We start from the raw sequence: 19876 nt of genomic DNA, 5'->3' as shown, positions 1-19876 counted from the left end.
GCAGCATCTTTCTCTTTGGAAGGATGTTAATTAATGCATATTTTCCATATCTGTAATCTGGGTAAGCAAGTGGCCAGTTACTCTGCATTGTTCAGTCTATTCATAGTTTTGCATGGAATTTACATACTAAAGCAGATCCTTTTGACTGAATTTGGATTGCTCATTGTTGAGTTTAGCCAGAGTTCTTAAGCTTCAACTATGAATATTTACTAATGTAAAAAGGAAAAAAAAAGTTTAAAAGTTACTACAATGTCATAAATTGTAAGACTTTTGGGTTCCTTTTTCTTCCTTTTTTCTTATTTTCTGAAGACGTGTTGTTGCCTGAAAGGCTTCATAGAATGAACTGTGACACTAGCGAGATGGCACTTCATTCATGTGTGGTGTATTATACGTGCGTTTGGTATGGTGTTTGTATTTTTTCAGTATGAAGATTAAGCGTATTTATAGAGTCTAGATGGTAATTTTGTGAGGAAGAAAACCTGATAGTGGTTAGGAAAGGAATGAGTGTAACAAGAAAAAAGTGATATGAGGAATGACAGAATGCAAAGAGAAAAGCCAGTGGATGGTGAGCAGTGGTTAACAGCACGCAGGAGACAAAAGCGGCTCTGTCTTCATTTCCAGGGAGTGGATGCTGTCGGGTGTGTAAAGCAGGTTTGGCACAGGTGCTCGTAATGAGCTTTGCTGTGCTTGCCAGGCTCATGAGTTCAGGTAACCTGGGTTGCTGGGGACCTCTCACTAGGGGGAAGGTGAAAGGAAAGGCCTGACATAGGTTCTTCCCTAAGCTTGTTTGGTGTATAGCAATCTGCTCAGGTCAGCGTGATTCCAGATACTGTAGTCCATAAATTAGAAAAAAGTAAAATATATATTTATTTTTGTGGCTTTTTGTGTAGGGAGTGAAGTAATCATTGATACTCAGGATGTCATTTAGACCTTTGAGTTATTTTGCTTCTGTGACCCCGGTCTGTGACTGCTGTGGCGTAGAGCTGGGGCCAGCGTTGCTTCAGAGGGGATGTGAGAGAACAGCGTTGGTCACAGCTGCTCACGCATAGGCTCTAAATCGTGTAGGAAATACCAATTTTGCTCCTTTATCTCTTTGTCAAGAATATCAGCTATACAGGCAAAATTTTTGCACTGTGTTTTGCATTCCACAAAAAGCTGCACTCTGCTCAGTAAACTGAGCATCAGTGAGTTTGACCTGTCCTTTCTTTGTCTGCTGAGGAGCTGCATCTTCAGTCCACTTGGGTTTTGTCTTAGAAGATGCACAAACAGCCCTTGCTTGGTACACAGCTGTTCTCAGCATTTGTGCTTTGCAGAAACCCAAAGGTTTTTAAAGTGTTGAAGGTAAAGAGAAGGTAGGTTTGTTTGCCTTTAATTTAAAAAAAAAAGGCAAACCAAATAAAAAGCCAGTGTTTGAACCTCACTGGAATGTAGCCTCTGTTCTGATTCATGAGGATTCCAAACAAAATGATAGATTCCTGGTTTTAAGTGTTATTTTTAATCTTAGTGTTCAGTGTTCTCAATTACTGGTTAGATCTTTCACACTAACAGTGTTGATAATCTTTTGATACAGGGTTGAGGGGAATTGATCAGGGAAGAGGATATAATGTAAATAGGAAAATAATGGGATATATACAGATATGTACAAATATATCTACAAAACCAATATAAAATCCTCCCCCAGTGACGATGATGTCACCAGAGGCTCTGGGAGCACTGGAAAAGTCGCAGTGTGGACCCAGCAGCAGTGGGAGCTGATGCAGGAACACAGGGCTCAGGATCAGAGGCAGCCGAAGCAGCAGGGTCTGCTGGGCCTTGGGCCATTGCAGGGGTGGAGAGGGAAGGAAGGGTCCAAGATGGAAGGGTCGAGACCCTCTGTGTGTGGGATGCAATACCTCGTTGGGCAGGTTTGAGTCTGCTCCGCCCCCGTAGGTGCAGACACAGCACCCATGGTGAGACAGTGCCCTTGAGATTATCACTTGCAGCAGCACATACTGGAAAAACATGCTGCTGGTTTCAGCAAGTTCAGCCACTTAGAAGAGACTGAGCTGGAAAGGAAAATCACTAAATAGAAAATTAGTTCTGTTTAGCTCAGACCAGGACAAATATGAATAAGCTGAATATGAATAAGCTTGCAGTTCCTACTTGGATGTTCAAATCATTGGGGGTTGTTTGTTTGTTTTCTTTGGCTTTTTTGTTTGTTTGGTTTTCGTGGTTTTATTTTGTTGTTGTTTTGGGTTTTTTGTTTTGTTTTTTGTTTTGTTTTATTTTTTTTCTAATCTAGGATGAAACAGGTGCCTATTTAATAGACAGAGACCCGACCTACTTTGGGCCAGTGCTGAACTATCTCAGACATGGGAAACTGGTAATTAACAAAGACCTAGCTGAAGAAGGTAAGAAGCTACTAAATCTCTTGTTTTCTTGTCACTTGCTTATTATTTTCACTGCTTTTGAGTCACCAAAAGTTTCTTACAAGTAGATGGTAAACCCTAATCGGCGTAGCATTTTGGTCTGTTTCAAGCGAAGCTGATAGGTGTCATGCAGTTACAGCATATGCTGTTATTTGAGTGTTCTGAATACGATTCCTGGTTTCACAACCCTCTTCCTCAGTTAGAACGTGAATATTCAAACATGAGGGGAGATGCCTTTTGTCATACAATCTTGTATCTTTCCTGTATGACTGTGTGAAATATTTGGGTTGAGTCCTCTTCAAGCACAAGAATACTGGCTGTGAAACACGCTTTAGAAGACATAAAGTGAAGAGTGAAGCTCTGGGATGTTCAGATGTGGAATATGCTCTTGAAGAGTGAATTCTGCTCCCAGCTTCTCCCTCCCTGTCCCTAATTCATATCCATTTTAAAGTAATGGAGGATTAATTTTAAGCCATATTGTACTAGAACTGTATTGATAAGGTGTTGAAGAAGTCGATCAAAGAGAAATACTCTAACAATATTAACATGTACGTTTTTAAACGCATATTGTGTGTAGAGAACAGGTAAGGCTTGAACGTGGGAGTGGGAGCAGTCTGTAGTATGTATCTTTAAGCTTTTGTTTCAGGATCTAAGGTCTCAAAGGATAGGAAGAAAAACTTTCTGCCCACTAGGAGCTGCAGAGCTTTTCAGTAGAACTATTTGAATTTCTCTTTCATATTCCAGCCTGAGGCAGGACCTAAGCTATGATGGTCCATCAATCTGCTAAGGAATGGCATTTGTGCTCCTTTTTTGTTGGTGGTGTTTGTTTGCTTGTTTCCTGCCCCTCATTCTGCATGTGAATGGCATCAGCTTTCTTTGGGTTTTTCTGAATGAGCTAAACTTTGAACTACATTTGCTTGAACGAAACCAAAATCATTAGGCTGGGAAATGAACTTTTCCTAGCACAAAATAAATAATTTTCTACTGCTGTAGAGAAGATAATCTTAGGAACTGGTTGGTGGTTTTGACATGGAATCTTATGTTACGCTCTCTTTCTGAAAAATATTCTCATACAGGTGTACTGGAAGAGGCTGAATTCTACAATATCACATCACTAATAAAACTGGTAAAGGACAAAATCAGAGAAAGAGACAGCAAAATCTCACAGGTGAGGCTGTTTTCTAGTGTGGTTTTGATTATTTGTTCTGTGGCGAGTAGTGGGTGGTTCTGTTTTGTTTCTTTAACTGTGCATTTCACCAGTAAGATGTGAATGGCTGCCTCCATCACTGGCTGAGCAAACCATTAGTACACAGAGATTAATATTCTTAACCCTCAGTACCTGCTAGTCTGCTTACAAAGGGCACAGGCATGTGGTTCCAGTTCTTGTTCAAAAACTGAAAACATTCTAAAGAATTGTTCAAAAATGTCTGGTAATAATAGGATTTGTCATAATGTAATTTTGGAAAATAGTTACTGTAGAAAACAGCTTTTGTAGGATGTGTTTTTCTCATATACATTTAAATACTCTGAATATGATAAGATTGCCTAACTACGATATAACTCCTGTTTATAAGGTGTGCTTATACAGCATTCATACAGGTGCTGTTTAGCTCTTGTCACATGCTTCTGTAGCAAAGTTAGTTTCTTTATTTGTAGTGCTCTGTAGTTGAGAAGACTCTGCCTCTTCTCATAGCAGCTCATAAATATTTCTTCTCGAAAGTGCACGTGAGAAACTGTGAAGTAAAGGTAGTGTTCAAGTTTGCTCTTTAACTCTGCTAATTCTGGCCTTCCCTGATAACTGAGTCTTCACGGAGATCTTGCAAACTCGTGTTGCCGGATCTCTCTTGAAGCCAGGTTGTGGGACAGCAGAGTTGCTCTGATAGCATTTTCTAAAGGGTTTCAGCAAAAATGGTCCTAGTTAGTCTGGATGGGAAACAAAGACGTTTTTCAGTATGGTCAGACATTCCTTAAAGTTAGGTAGGCCTCTGCAGAACCTCAACCTTGATATTGGATGATGTGGTTTGCTACCACTTGGAATGATAGGTAAGTCTTAAGATTATTTTGTTGTAACTGTTCAGTAGCATTTCTAGTCCCTGAAACATTCGTGTAGCACTGAATCTTCTCCAAGGGGATTCTGAACAGATGAGATTTCTTTATGAAAAAACAAAAAGGCAAGATGTTCAAGGTGGTGTTGCAACTTTAAACAAGTCACAAATGTGAATTCCATGCTGTACTGAGCATCTTATGTTTCTTCTTGAAGGTACCAGTCAAACACGTGTACAGAGTGCTGCAGTGCCAGGAAGAGGAACTCACTCAAATGGTTTCCACGATGTCTGATGGCTGGAAATTTGAACAGGTAAAAAACCCATCCAGGGTATAATTACAAAGCATTCAATTAAGTGAAAGAGGAGTGTAAAGTAAATTCTATGCATCTTTTTAAGTGCTGTCATTTTCAGAAATTGGATAAGACACACAGTTAAATTAAAATTTGATATTTGCATTCTTATTTGTCAGAGAACAAAAAACCTGTAGCTTTCCAGGAGACAAATTGTGCTGACTTTCTACAGAAACATCTACATCGTGTTTGAAATTTAGTTCTTTGGTGTCTACACACTAACATTTGAAGGGTGAATAAACCAAAATTTACAAGTTTATACGAATGGTAGCTCAGATACAAAGAGCTCTGGGTAATAGAGATGAGCTCTGGAGACAAATGTTTGTCAGGCCCAAACAATGGTTCTTCAGATGAAGGACTGATACACATGGAAGGGTGACCTTAACCAACATGGATGCGAAGCTGGATAGGCGTGAGCTACGTGAATGTTGTCGTTCTTTGCACTGCATAAAAATAGCTTTGTGTGTATACTCAAGAATACATTGTAAAATTTGAAGAAGAGCTTTCGTTATCCTCGCTAGTCTCTGTAAATAAGAATCTAATTGCATGGCCTCTTCATCTTTCATGTTCCGAACCTACCAGAATATTTAAACTGCGTTGGAGCAATGAATCTTTGAACTTTGGAGAGAGGCACAAGTGCTCAGCCGCCAACATCTTTTTCAGTGTCTGTTGCCAACTGTAGGAGAGATTGGAATAAGCACATGCCTTTTATCCTATGCGCTCTAATAGCACAACAAAGCAACATTTTTAAAAAGTTTGGCACACAAGGGTAGAAGAGGACGTTTGGTTTGTATTTGATGAAATGTGTAGGTGACAGCCATGATCGAGTAAACTGCATCAGCACAGAGGAAGATTCTTGGGCTTCAGTTCTCTGGCTCGAATATTACCGGGTCTGCTTGGCTTGCCAGAAGCTGAACGTGGTTTAAGTTCCTGAAAAAAGCTCTCACTTAACGCATGTGGCTGTTTTTGACCAGTGCATTGACAAAGTTTTTTTAACATTCTTTGTCATGTGAGCTTTCATTATGAATAGAGATTCTTTACTTCTTAACAAATTAAATTTTACCTGTCCTAAGGCCTTGTATTCTTTGGGGATATTGTATCTGGGAGGGATACTGCTTTGACAGCACAACTGCTGAAAGAACGGTTATAATCTCTTTCAGAATTTAGAACTGGAAAACTCCAGTGGTTATCTTGAAAGCTACATCCTTGTTTCATCCAGCTTTCTCCCTCCTTCCTCCCCACCACGTTGCTCTCTCTTGGACGCAGTTTGCAGCAGACAACACAGCAGCTCCATGGTCTCACAGTGCCCGGCCTCCGACTAGGCCTCTGACCAGGCCTTTCTCTCCTCTGTTTTTTTTGCAGAGCTGCGTTTAGCAAACATCATTCACTTTAAACATGATTACAATATTCTGTATAATCTAAACAATTTAAATGTTAAGATTTGAGAGCACTGTAGCATTTCTGTAATTTTTTATCTTTTCTAAACCTGTGTTGCTCAGCAGCACGCTTCCTTCAGAAGCAGTCTTTGGGGTGACACCTGCCACGCTTTGTACACGTTATCATTGGTGGGATAGAAATAATTGGCTTTTTCAGAGGAGTAATTTTCCTGTGGGTTGAGAGTCCTTGTGGTCTGTGCCCCATATAACATATTTAAGTGGCTATTTTTCATAAAGAATATTTATTTCCCCTTAGCACTTAAAAATTTTCTTGTAAAATACAATTGGATGTGGTGATTAAGTAGGAGTGGAAGGTGTTAAACTTCTGGTGTGCTTTCACAGGAGTATTTCTTTTTCAAAGAATACGAGTGGAAAGCACTGCTAGAATACTGCAGTTATACATCAGTCCCAGTCCAAAAACTACCACCAATAGTGCTGCCCCACTTCAGTGATTTCAGTGGGTCATTTTGTAGGTGATTTTTAGCTTCAATTATTACCTCCTCAGACAATCAGGAAAAAAATATTTTGGCAATACTGCATAATGAGAAACTTTGAACTATACAGAATTGCTACATACAAGGGCTTTAGAGAGCAGTGGTGTGTCGGTCATGTAAATTTTAATGATTAATGTAAGCTGAGTCTTGTCACCATAATGCTGTCTTAAATACCTTCACTGTATGAGAAGGGCGGTATTTAGCTGCTATCTTCAAAATTATTCACAAAACAATAGCAGGATAAAAATAAATTTACTATTCATGAGCCTTCTCATCAGTAGTAATCTCCAGTTTACTTGGAATAGGCAGTTGTTGTCTAGTTCTTCACACTTAATTTAAAGCTCTAATCTTTCTGAAGTGCACTGACAGTCTATGCTTAAATTTAAATGGGCTAGAAATTGCCATGTGTTATTAAAATATTTTTTTGTAATAACAAGTTGAGAAATTTAGCTGAGATCGTTAACTCCTGAATTACTAGATGCTTGGCAAGTGCGAGCAGAGTATCTTTGTAATTATTTTTATGGGAACAAGACAATTTTTTCCTATCTAGTTATTTTCTTGGATCTCCTGTAAATTACCACTTACAAAGTGGTAGAGTACTCAACATTTTTCCATGTAGTTGACTTAATGTGTTTCCGTAGCTGTATTTTGTTTATCAGTATCTGGAACAAGATGAAGCTCTGTCCATACCCAGGCTTGATCTATCGCTTTATGTAACACCTTCCAGCCTTACATCCACGTTAACTTCTGCACTCGCAAGGATGTCAGGAAAATGACCCTGGCTGTCATAATGCACCAAACTCTGTTTATGTTTTTCAGAGTAGTTGGCTACACCACATTGAAATGGAGAGTTTTCTGACTTACTATCAGTAACTCTTAACTTCCCATGAAATTACAAAGGGTTTTACAACTGCCTCTATAAAATTTATGTATGTTGAAATGAAAGTTGTAGCTTGATAGCCACCTGTTCTAGTGGCAGGTAAATGTAACCTGAACGCCTGAGCTCGTCTGTTATTTGTACGATTTGGATAATGGTATGTGCTTCAGCTTTACAAAGGTTTCTTTTTGTGTTTTGCTCTGATTGGTTATTTCAGCTTGTCAGTATAGGTTCCCAGTACGGCTGTGGCCGGGCCCAGCAGTCAGAGTTTCTGCTGATAGTGTCACGGGAAGTGAAAGGGGAAGAGAGATGCTTCCAGAAATGCTGCAGTGAGGTGTGTCACACCATTCTTTTTGCCCTCACACCAATATGCTTGGCCTCCTTGCATTTCTGCTGCTTTCAAATCATTCCACTTTATTCCTGGATGTACAGCACATAGTAATTTGTGTGTATTTGTGACTGGCTTTTTTTTATATTCGCAGTATTTCATTATACATTATGAATGTTCATATTGTAAAAATAATAAAAAAGCAAACATAAACCCCCTAGTTATTTAAAGATTTTTCTTAAGAAGAGTTCTTACCTTCTCAATAGGTAACTTCTTTTCCTTAAATCTTCCTCCAAAGTTAACAGCCTTTGATCCATACTTGATAAGTTAAAGCGGTACAATTTAAACATTGGGAGCCCTGTAAATAAAGCTTTGGGTTCGCTGGGTTCAGAAAGGGGCATTTCTGTGTTAATCATTGATCCAATTTGAGTGTATTTCATCCACCTAATAGCTAGTTAAGTTCTGGGTTCAAACCTTTTATTTCTGCTAGCTCAGAACTTAACTATTGTTTTTTAAGGTGGATGAAATATATTCAAACTGGAACAAGAAGTAACAGAATTATCCAGTAATAAAATATGGAGGAGGGAGGGGAGAACAAAACCAGCAGTTTTAAATCTTTTCTCAAGTGGAAAGAAAATCCTGTGGTTTTGGGGGACATGATTTTGTTGTTGTTTTGGTTTTTTTCTCCCCCTTGGGAAATTTTCTTGGAACCCAAATGAAGAATCATAGCTTCACTCATTGGCTTTTTAGGCTGTCTCATCCTTCCTGCTCCCCTCACCCTCGGGTCGCTGCTTTTTTAATTGCTGTGTTACTTCCCAGTGTTCAAGAGTTTGGAACCGAGTAGGAAATGTGGCGTGCTGTTAAAGCTGCGTGGGGCACAGGCAGCGTGATGTTATTTGTGTGTTCATGTCCTAGAGAGCTTGAAGGAAAATTTAATACAATAAAATGGAGGTCGGGGGAAGGCTGTGAAGAAATGAAGGCAGGCATAAAACTTTTTTTAAAAAAAATCAGGACGGGAATGAATTTTCCTTACTCTTAGATTTGAAATCTGACAATTGCATTAAGAGACCCGAAATAAATATGCTTGCGGTCCTGGTGTCAGTTATCCGTGCGGAGTATAACGGCAGATGTGTGTGTTTCTTTACAGCCTTTTGCAAATCCTTTGAGAATGCAGGAGAATGAGCGCATTATAACTCTAAAAGGCTTGGAGGCCATTCTTACATTCGTACAACTTGGTTGTGCACAAAAAATTGAGGGAGGACTTTCTTTTATTCTGTCAACTGTTAGTTAGCAGAATTAAAAAAAGACCAGCATCCCAACACGAGCTTTCTAGCATGCAACTTCACCACGTCTGAAATAGAAGCAGTAATATTCAAAGTATAAGAATATTTAAAATAGAATTTGAGAATAGACCATACAGAAAAAGAAGGAAATTGGTAATCATAGAAGAGATAGTTAGTATGAGTAACTCCAGTGGGAAGCAGAGAAAGACAGGGATGCTGTTGGTGCAAGCTGGAGTGGTTGTCTGTGATGGCAAACAATGATCCTGTCACAGAGCTGCAGACTTAGGAAGAGTTCTTCAGAAAGTTACTTCATGTCCCTGAACTCATTCTTAAATCTTTCTTTTTTGAAAACAGGCCTGACCATAGGTAGGCATCAGATAGTCTCTGGTTGTTTCTTTTTTTTTAACTTTGCACTTTCCGATTGTCATCTTTTACCTTACTTAAAAGTTCAGGTTTTATGAGACAGGAACTTTCCTGTTGTTATTTCTTTGACTTTTCAGGAAAATCCTGAATTATGTTGGCACATCAAGCAAATATCTGTGTTTCTGTATTTCATGAGAACCTACCTGTGTGCAGCTTTGGGCTCCCAACACCAGAAGCCATGGAGCTGTCGGAGCTGGTCCAGAGGAGGCCGCGGAGAAGCTGAGGGGCTGGAGCACCTCTGCTATGGGGACAGGCTGGGAGATTTGGGGTTGTTCAGCCTGGAGAAAAGAAGGCTCCGGGGGGACCTTATTGTGTCCTTGCGACCCTCCAGAACCTGAAGGGGCTACAGGAAAGCTGGGGAGAGACTGTTTACAAGGGCAGGTAGCAATAGAACGAGGGGAAATGGCTTTAAACTGGAAGACGGTAGGTTCAGGCTGGATATTAGACAGAAATCCTCCCTGTGAGGTGGTGAGGCCCTGGCCCAGGTTGCTGTGGGTGCCCCCTCCGTGGCAGTGCCAAAAGGCCAGGTTGGACAGGGCCTGGAGCAGCCTGGGCTGGGGGAGGTGTCCCCCCATGGCAGGGGTGGGACTGGGGGGGTTTGGGGTCCCTTCAACCCAAACCAGTCTTAATAATTAATTAATTAATGATATTAATACTTTCCATTCTTGCCTTTTTTAGTTACATCTGACAGTTTACTTGTGTCAGTACTCTGACATATTCCATGCAAACAGTGTTCTAACAAATTTTCTGTGATAAGTAACATTGGCATTTTCCTATGCTCGGTTACAACACTGGGGCTTACAGGAAAGCTCAAGCAGGATCACGATGCTTTAGGTAGGAGGGTAATGAAACAAGTCATAGAAGGAAAAAAAATGAGGAAAAATACGTACATGCATTTATATGTATATATAAATAATCATTCAAATCTATGAAATTCAGAGTTTCAAAATGTTCTTTTTTCTCTTCCTTAAGTTCTTGGTCATTAAAGCTCTGTCTGCTGTTTAAGCCCTGTGAGCCAAGGAGAGTTTGTCCTTTCAGAAAGGTTGAGAAACCATAGTCTGAATAATCTGAAATCCTTTTCCTATGCACTGTAACACATGTTCTGCAGACCTCAGATTACTCAGATTATTTTATCTTTTGTTTTTTTTGGGAGGGGTTGGGGGTGGTGTGGACTGACACGGGGTGGGGGAATTCAACATTTCCTTTGAGTTTATCTGCATCCTTCTTAAAGTGTTGCCAGCAACACTGGGAACGGTGACTTTTGGAATACAAGTGCTGAAATACTGCTTTATTTCTGATCGTACTCTCTGACACAACAGTTCAGTTCTACTCTGCAATAATTTTCCATTGCTTCTTTTTCTGCCATCACCTTTGTTGTTGGTGATGCGTCTCAAAAAGCTATGATGAAGTTTCTAGCATGGTATTGATGCTATCCAAACAATGCATTCTTAGTTGCACACATATGGAACTGCTTACATGAGCATCATGTGTTGGAGTTTTGAAGAACTTGTGTTTAATGTTGCAAAAGTGATTTTTATCTTGAAATGCACCAGCTGATTAATAATGGCAAAAAGTGATCCAGGTGTTTTGCAGTCAGCTAAGTCAGTAGTCCTATCCAACTGGCTAATAAGTAGTCAGCCACGTCCTCTAAACAGACTGAAGTGCAAAAGGTGAACTGATTTGGACTACGAAGCATTAGTGGGGGGTGTAAGTAGCTATCGACTGAGGACCTGTAAGCCTTGTTGAGCCAGGGTTGATGATTTGCCTGGTGTTTGGGTCTTGTGTGATACCTGCTTTTAGAGAGGTCATTTATTTATTTTGAGTGTTTTTCCTTCCGGTCAGTGTTATCATAGCTTATCTGCTATCACGTTCTTGCTGTTTTGCAAGAACAGCAGCAGACTTTACTAAACCAAATCATACTCTTGAATTTTATTCTTCAGATTTCTCTTCAGAGAAGGGGAATTAATGCGTGACTTTATTTAAACATGTATTCAACTTCTTGAGTGCTTTCTAACCTTTAAGTGGCTTAAAAGTACTGTTTAAAATAGTACATTTTACCTCAATAATTGAAGCAGTTACTGTATTTGTATTATGTGGTTTCTAATTGCTATATAATATATGGGATAAACAACAGACTTAGAGCCAACTTAAGTGCTTTTTTCCCTGAAAAATTGTGCATAATATTTTTTGCTCTATATATGAATTAAGTCTGGGTTGATTTTTCCAGCTTTTCAGCGGACTTTCTCACTCCATTTTGTGCAGCTAAGCAACAGGTTATTGTATGGGTTTTGTGATTCTGTATTACACAAGTACGTTATGGTGCAGACTGCAGAGTATCCATTGTGAAAGATTAGCTGACTTAATGTCTCAAGTTAAGTGGTGCCTCTGTATTCCGATGAGTATGTATCAGTGCTTGTAAAAAACCTGGGGTTTTGTAACTTTGTTACATGGTTTTGGTGGAAAAAATGTCCTTATCACGTTCATTTTTTATCAGCCGCTGTTCATTACTGACTATGTTTGTATTTTGCAGAATTAGAGAGATGTTAGGAGCGGAGGAGGGACAGAAAGGTTTCTGGTGATCACACCCAGACAGTGTAGTTGAAGTCGGCAGCTCCAGAGTGCTGAGTTTTGATTGCCAGAACTGTTCATCGGAGGTTGAGCCTCATTTGCTGTGGTACCATCAGGGTCCAAAACCTTTGCATCGCGTAGGCCTGGCATTGAGCCGATTCCTCGTGCAGACGCGGTGCCTGCTGCTGGCTGTGCACATGGGCTCTCTGTGGAGGCTCCTGCTTGGCCGTCTTACCGCCCTGCTGGGACATCCGAGCATCTCGCTCCTCTCTCTCCTTATAAACGCAACGAGGCCCTTTTTTCTCCTGGCAGTGCTATAAGGAAGCTGCGTTTAGCCTTGGTCTACGTTCCACTTTTGCTGGGGAATAATCGTATCCCTCAAATACAGATTCTGGACCAAGATTTCATCTTGTCTGCATCTTCCCTGTTTTAACAAGGCTTTTGCTCTCTGTGGTGCTCTGTTAGACTAGGGGCAGTGTGCAGTTTGCTTTTAGGTAGATATCTATGGTGTTTCAAGTGCTGCTGCTCTAAAAAACAAGTCAAACCTTTTCTGTGGGCACCTTAATGATATAATAGAGGTTGGGGGATAGGACAGCCTTATCACATGTGTGTGGGGATTTGGAAGGTAGCTTTAATATACTTTTGGTAATGACCTTTAAAGTAAATGAACCAGCTACATCTGAAATGATCCTGGCTTGGAAAGGCAGGCTTTGTAAAGCTTCTAGCATTAGGTAAGTGTGCCGTATGTAAGGTAAAACAAGTTACGGGAAATTTCTGCCATTTGATAAATATGCTGCATACGAGGTAGTGCTGACGTTGAGTATGCCCTTCTTTCTCAGTAAGCTGCCATTTATCATTCAATATCTTGACTTGTAGAAGCTTGTAAATATGTCATATTTCATTATACATGGCTTCTGCTTGTAGTGCTTCCCTAATGAACTTCCTTGTAGCAGTACATACGATTTTCAAATGTTAATCCTGGTGTCCCACCACGCTGTGTCTTGGTGTTTTCCAGTCAAATGCAAATTTTGTCTTTGTCTACTCGAAATAAGTTTTAATAGAAATACCGTTATTCTGTAAGTAAAGGGGTGGGTATCCCTTCACGCTAAAGTGCTTCCTGCATGCGGCCATTTACATGTTAAGTCATGCCACACTGAGATACCACACACAGACTCTTTAAAAATTAACTTTGGAGGATGGGAAAGTTTCCAGTAAATAACAGAAACAGGGAACAGGCTACTTCTGCGCTGGCCTGCCTCTGTAGCCTTTTCTTTCACAGTATGTTCATAGCTGTAAATCATTAATTCTGTAAATGCTTATAAAGAAAAGCTATGTTTAACCTATCATCAGAGTGTCAGTGTATTTGTCAGCATCAAAACATATTTGCATTGGAGAATCATGCTCCAGGCACAGCCAGCAGTCTGAAGAGTGAGGAGTGTCTGTACTAGTGATGGGAATTTATGGAATTTGTTTGTGTGGAAATACAGTTGACCATTTCTGTTTTGTTTTTTTCCATCTTTCAGCTGGTCAGTATTGGTTCTTCCTATAACTATGGCAATGAAGATCAGGCTGAATTTCTGTGTGTTGTCTCAAAGGAACTGCATAACACTCCTTATGGCACAACCAGCGAACCCAGTGAAAAAGCAAAGGTACGTCACTAGACACCGGACTAAAGCAATGGTGTTGAATTGGGTGGGCTTCCCTAAGTCGTGCTAGGCCTACCTCTGCTCAGGACCATTATTTAATTGCCTTTTTTCCCCCCTCACTCATGACTAATAGTGGTTCCCTGTCGATTGCAAGTGAGACTGTAAATGGTGCAGTCAGCGTGCATTTTTTATACCTAATGGGTTCTTTAAATGCAATACTCTGTACTGTTTCTGATACCTGGCCTGGTTTTTTTGAGTATTGGCAGATATTTGTTGTTTACAGTTGAGAATCCAGAGTTTTCTCTTACACAATTGAATGCTTCCTTATTCTGCCCCTGGTTCAGTTGAAAACAGTTTTTCTTACCTGAGTTCAACTGAAGGAGTCGTACTGCCAAGAGTGGAGATTGTAGCATCTCTCTGAAAAAAACATACTCCTGCAATGTGTTATAAAATGAAGGTGTTTGTTAGCTTAATATTTCCAGGTTTCTACCTAGTTCTCTTTACCTCCTGTAACCAGCTCTACAAAAAGATTGTAATGGGCACAATATCTTAGCATTTTACTCTGTTGTCTTTCAGAGTTTGTAAAAGGAAAAATGTAAAAACGCAACTGAATAGTAATAAGGCAGGCCAGTTACGTATATAAGGGTATTCTTCTCTTCCACGCATGTTGAACAGTTTTTATCATTGTATTGTTGCTTTGTGTGAGGAGGTGACTGCAGGCAAACTGAATGCTTCTGTAGTTGGCTTAAAAGCCTTTCATTTAGTGTATGTAGGTGGGAAGTGGTTGGTTAAACATCAAAGGTTGCTTTTTCAAGAATCACCGTCAAACAAATTAATTTTGGAATAATAATGCTAATTATTGCCAATCAGTCTTGGCACTGAGACCTCAGATAAAACTGCAACACTTTCTGTGCCTTGTAACTTAATTATGCATCTACACATATGGAGACATTGTTGTAAAGTGCACTATAAAATTACTCCAAGCTTTTGTGTTGGATTCTTAGTGAAATTACTGATTTTGCCACTGTTGAGATAAAACTTCCAAAGAGTTGGAAGGGATTAATGTATTCAAGGGTAAACCGTGAACCTGGGTAAGCCACGGCTCACTCCTTCCAAAACCCTGGTCAAGGTCTGCTTTTGCCAGGATGCTTCAGGTAAACCTAGAAGTTGACAAGCTAAAAAGGTGCGTGGTAGTACTTTAGGGCTGTGATATGTACCTGAAATAAAACGTGGGACCATAGAACCTAATCACCGTCTTCATGAGGAATGGTGGTACCTCTTCAGGGAACTCCAGAAGGTGCCAGAGTTACGCTGCATCCTTCACGTAAAAGAAAATGTGGAAGATCAAACCATTAAAGCCTAAGTACAAAAGCCAGTTCAGACTGCTGTATGACTGCAAATTCGGTAGCTCTGAGAGAAGTTAAATCTTAAACCTCTCCATTTAAGTGCTTCTTGGTCATTGCTTCAGAGAAGAGAGCAGGGCATAGTTTGACGAGGGAGATGGATGAGAATAACTGTTAATTTTGGTTGGAGATACCAACATTCACTCCTTTCGTCCTGGAAGACTTGAGCTGTTGCTAACAATTAATGGCAATACTTGAAGAATATTTTTTTATATATTGTGTTCCTAATAGATCAGTTATTTCTTATAGGTATATGTTGTGCCTGGGGAAAAAAAAGTTATTCTCTTTCTGTTTGAGAGGTTTCTGACAGCTGTGCTCAGGAATTGTGGCTGGACCTCAGTAGTTCCCTCGTAACCTGCATTAATCCTCTAGTCTGCAGTTTGTTCATTACTGTCTGAGTTGGCCTTCGTGAAGTGCATGTGATTGAAATTCTGGTATGCAGTGATACATACAGAATAAAGTGCTCATGTACTGGGACTGACTTTTAGAACCTTGAGAAAGTTGTCTTTTACAGCAGGTTGGGTTAGAGAAAACAAAAAACTGCTAGTATGTAAATTTCATTGACACGCACTTCAATTGTAATTAATAGTACTGGACCTCCAGAACAGGAAAAAGCATTTTCTGATGGCCCATCTGGTCAAGCTTCACCTTCATTCCTTCTCAGAGACTTTTTTTCTTGGGTTTTCTTTTTATGGAAAACAGTTTACATAGTAAGTTAACAGTTGACTTCCATGTAACCTTCTAATACACCTAAGCGAAGGAGTTTAACAGCGTTGGAGACTTTGACTTAAATGGTTCCAGTGGCTTTTATTGGTCGCTGTGGCACTACCGAAAGATAACCTCTGTTCCCACGAGCGTTATTCTCTTTCATACCACTTTACTGACCTGTCATTCTTGGGAAAAATAATCAAAGCTTGTTGATAATGTTTGCATCCAAAGTTAGATTGTCAAATGCTGTCCTTTCCCATCCATGGTGAAGAGTGCACTGAATTAAGGTACCAGCTTCACAGTTTTATTTAAATATTCTCTATACTTATGGTCCCTATTGTTATGTTGCATGGCTCTATTGGCTTCTGTCTGCTGACTTTAGGACATTTGAAAAGAGAAGTTTTTGTGAAATCTGCACTGTTCCTCCACGCAGTTGTCTGCTGTCATACTTTCTTACAGGGAATGGGGGTCCCAGGTAAAAGTAAATAAATGTCATTCCTAGATGTTTCAGGTGTAAGTGGACTGTACTTTGTTGCTGTCCTGGCTTCCCTGGGATGGAGTCATAAAATGAATTTTCTGTTCAGGAAAGCTGCATTTTTGAGAAGACGACAGCACTCAATGTAGTGGGGACAAAGTTGGTAAGATGTTGTTGTTGTGGTCTGTGGGCAGCTCTGGTGTGCGGGTTGCCACAGTGATCAAAGTCTCCAGCAGTTTCACGTTAACCAGGTGCAGGAGCCAGGAGGGGCAGAAGCCAGGGCTGTATGGCCCGAGCTGGCCAACAGGAGTCTTTGATACCAGAAACCTCCCGCTTGCTATAAGCTGGGAGTTTGCTGCGGGCAGCCCTCCTTCCTCAATGGCTGTGGTCCCTGCAGGCTCTCGCCCAGCATTGTGCTCCCAAGGCCTGTTCCTCCACTGGTCGCAACCACTCTATCAACTGAGTATAACTCTGTGTACTTTAATATTGATATTAACACTGGGTTTTATTATTATGATGATTTTATTAAATCTGTTTCTATTTCAACCCAGGGATCTCCCTTCCTTTTCCTGATTCCCCTCCCCAAGTGGGGAGGAGTCATCGGGTGACAGAACCGCTGCCCAAATGGCGGCAGTTGCAGCTCTGACTCACTTGCAATTTCTTCTTTTCCCTTCCTTTCTCTATACTTGCTGCATGCTGCATGCCACTCAGAGTGAGGATGAAGAGACGGATTACGATATGAATGACTCTGATTAAGTGTAAATGTCATGGTGAGCACCAGCTGCACTAGGATCTTACCCTGCGCTTTCGTGCCCATCCAGTTCCTCCCCCACTAGTGCTGTCCTTTGGCTAGTCCTGGTGGTGTGTGTGTTTGTGGTTATAGCTGTGGCATGGTTAGCAAAGAGAGAATTCCTCTTCTGGACATTGCTTCTTTGACAGAATAATTAGTGTTGCTGTTGTAAGCTGTATGGTGGTCGGTTCCTTTCAAGCTTCGCTTTCAGTTCCTTTCAAGTTCCTCATGTAGATTCTAGGGTTGGAATTGCTTTTGATTTTTATTTTCTGTGCAGCAGCTTTTCTGTCAAATGTTTTTTATGTCTACAGGAAACATTTTCAGTAAATGTCTAACTTGGCAATAAAGTAGCAAACTTGACTGGCATGCACCGTAGTCAAAAGGTGGTATTATCTGTTAATTTTGAAACTAACAATTTTTGAATCAAGACAAATGAAAGTAAATAGTGTCATCTCAGTGCTACTGTTATTTTTATCACTGAGAACAACTCTCTCCAGGGAGAGATCAGGTCCTTTCCACTGCAGTTCGGCGTCTCATTGAAGATCGAGGCACTTTAAAAGTCACAAGTAGAAGAACACAAAAGCTGCATCAGAAATAACAACTTTTGCAGCCTTTTCCTAATGTGTCTGCAAGCACTGACCATATTTATTCTGCTATCCAATTTCTATAAAATAACTTACTGTTGAATATTCAGTGATACAGTGTAGTAGTCACTTGAGCCTGTATAAGCTGAAGATATTTATCGCTGCATGAGACTGAACTCCACCATCTCACCTACACACCTGAACCTGTCAGCTGTAAGCAGCCTTGGGGTGTTGCTCCTGCATGGCTGGAGAAGAACCTACATTATTTTCTTAACTCATGCTAACAGAAACTACTGCTGAGGTCTTTTGCCAAGTGTTCAGGAATGGCTGCAAGGAATGGATCAAATCTGAGGTTTCATTGAAAAAAAATAAACTGGCACTGTGCTGGAATTGAAGGCAAGATTCATAAACTGCCTGAGAGACAAACAGCCCTTAAAACGCTATTCTATCTGCAGCAGATTTATTTTGAGCGGGAGGAAATACTTCCCACATTCTGCTTCCCTAAGAAGCAGCCACACTCGGGCCCCTAGGATATGAGAGTTCATTCAGCATTGTTTAGAGTCTGTAAGTCAACTTCAGATCTGCTGCACCTGGAGGAAAAAAACAGAAACATGAAAAGAAAGAAAATCCTGAACACAGGAGATCTGCACCAGGGTCAGGACGGTCCCCATATCAGCACAGAGTGGATGATGAGTGCTGCAGAGGAGGAACTGGGGATACGAGTGGGTGAAAAATCAGATACGAGCCAACGACGTGCACTGGCAGCCAGAAACCCAATTCAGTGGGGCTGCATCAAAAGCAGTGTGGCCAGTGGAGGGGGAGGATTCTCCCACCCTGCTCTTAGAGACCCTACCCGCAGCACCACGTCCAGCTCGGAAGACGTGGGCCTGTCAGGGTGCGTCCAGAGGAGGGGCACGAACACGGCCTCAGGGCTGGAGCTGCTCCACTGCGAGGGTGGGGGTGGTTGGGCCTTGAGCGGAGAAGGCTCTGGGGAGATGCAGTTGCAGCCTCCCAGCACCTGAAGGGGCTTAGGAGAAAGGTGGAGAAAGACTTTTTACCAGGGCACATAGTGACAGGACAAGGGGCAGTGTTTTTAAACTGAAAGGTGTATATTTAGGTTGGATATAATGACAAAATTCCTCACTGTGAGGGTGGTGTACAGTGGGACAGGTTTCCCAGAGAAGTTGTGGATGCCCCCTCCCTCGAAGTGTCCAAGGTTGGGTGGAGTGGGGCTTTGAGCATCATCTCAAGCATTTGATTGAGCGAAAGATGTCCCTGCCCACGGCAGGGGTTGGACCAGATGATCTTCAAAGGTCCCTGCTGACCCAAACCACTCAGTGATCCTGTGATAAAGTGTGTGGACAGAGGAGCATTGTATGTGTCACCCAGAGTGTGTTCTCAAACAAAAATGTATTCTGCGCCTGCTTCAGCTCCAGACGTGCTCCTCAACCCTAGCTATGAGCAGTTTGGGAGAAGACCCATAACTGTTCTCGAATTCTACTGACCTCAGTCAGTGTTGAGACATCTTCTCTCAGCATTTTTGCCCAGTAAGCCACTAACAGTTTTAGAAATAGTCTTATTAAAACATTTCTCAGGGGGGAAAAAAAAAAGGAGGAGGAATTTCAAGTCGCAGAATAGCCAGTCATTCAGTATTTAGTAAGCAAGTACAATTTTGATAGAATTCTTGAGAATTGAAATTCAGTTTCTTCTTTGGACAAAGTCACTGCCCATGACTACAGAATGCCCTCTTTCACACAGTTTCTGGTCAGAGGTGGATGGAACACCTCTCATGAGAGCCTGCTGATCAGAAATCATTCCCCCTGTAGTTAAGGTAGGGCTTACAGACAAAGTACCAAGCAAAGTGTGTTAAAATATTGCCTGATGCAATACAGTTTTCTGCTTTACGTTGGGTTTACTGGCTCAGTAAAGCGTCCAGATCTGCCTTAGCTTTCTCTTACGGTATATGTTCCTGAAACTACAGAAAATAGTTCTAAGTCTACTAATCTTAGAAGTACTTTTTATCTCACCCTTGGAACAGGAGGTGACTTCAGCAGATGA

At 41.0% G+C, this 19876-nt stretch overlaps 1 protein-coding gene across 1 annotated transcript; it reads left to right on the top strand.

The window, feature by feature from the left end:
- Positions 1-2281: 2281 nt before the first annotated feature.
- On the top strand, positions 2282-17200 carry LOC104537272 (BTB/POZ domain-containing protein KCTD5; the record flags this gene model as incomplete). Its single annotated transcript, XM_010180098.1, has 5 exons — positions 2282-2390; positions 3485-3576; positions 4669-4764; positions 13736-13861; positions 17156-17200. Coding segments are annotated over 5 exons (468 nt in total), but the record flags the coding sequence as incomplete, so codon positions are not given.
- Between the last annotated feature and the right edge of the window lie 2676 nt (positions 17201-19876).

This window comes from Mesitornis unicolor, unplaced genomic scaffold (genome assembly GCF_000695765.1).
Source record: "Mesitornis unicolor isolate BGI_N332 unplaced genomic scaffold, ASM69576v1 scaffold27162, whole genome shotgun sequence".
NCBI lineage: Eukaryota > Metazoa > Chordata > Aves > Mesitornithiformes > Mesitornithidae > Mesitornis > Mesitornis unicolor.
The sequence above is the reverse complement of the archived record's forward strand: the minus strand, read 5'-3'. Positions and strand labels throughout refer to the sequence as shown.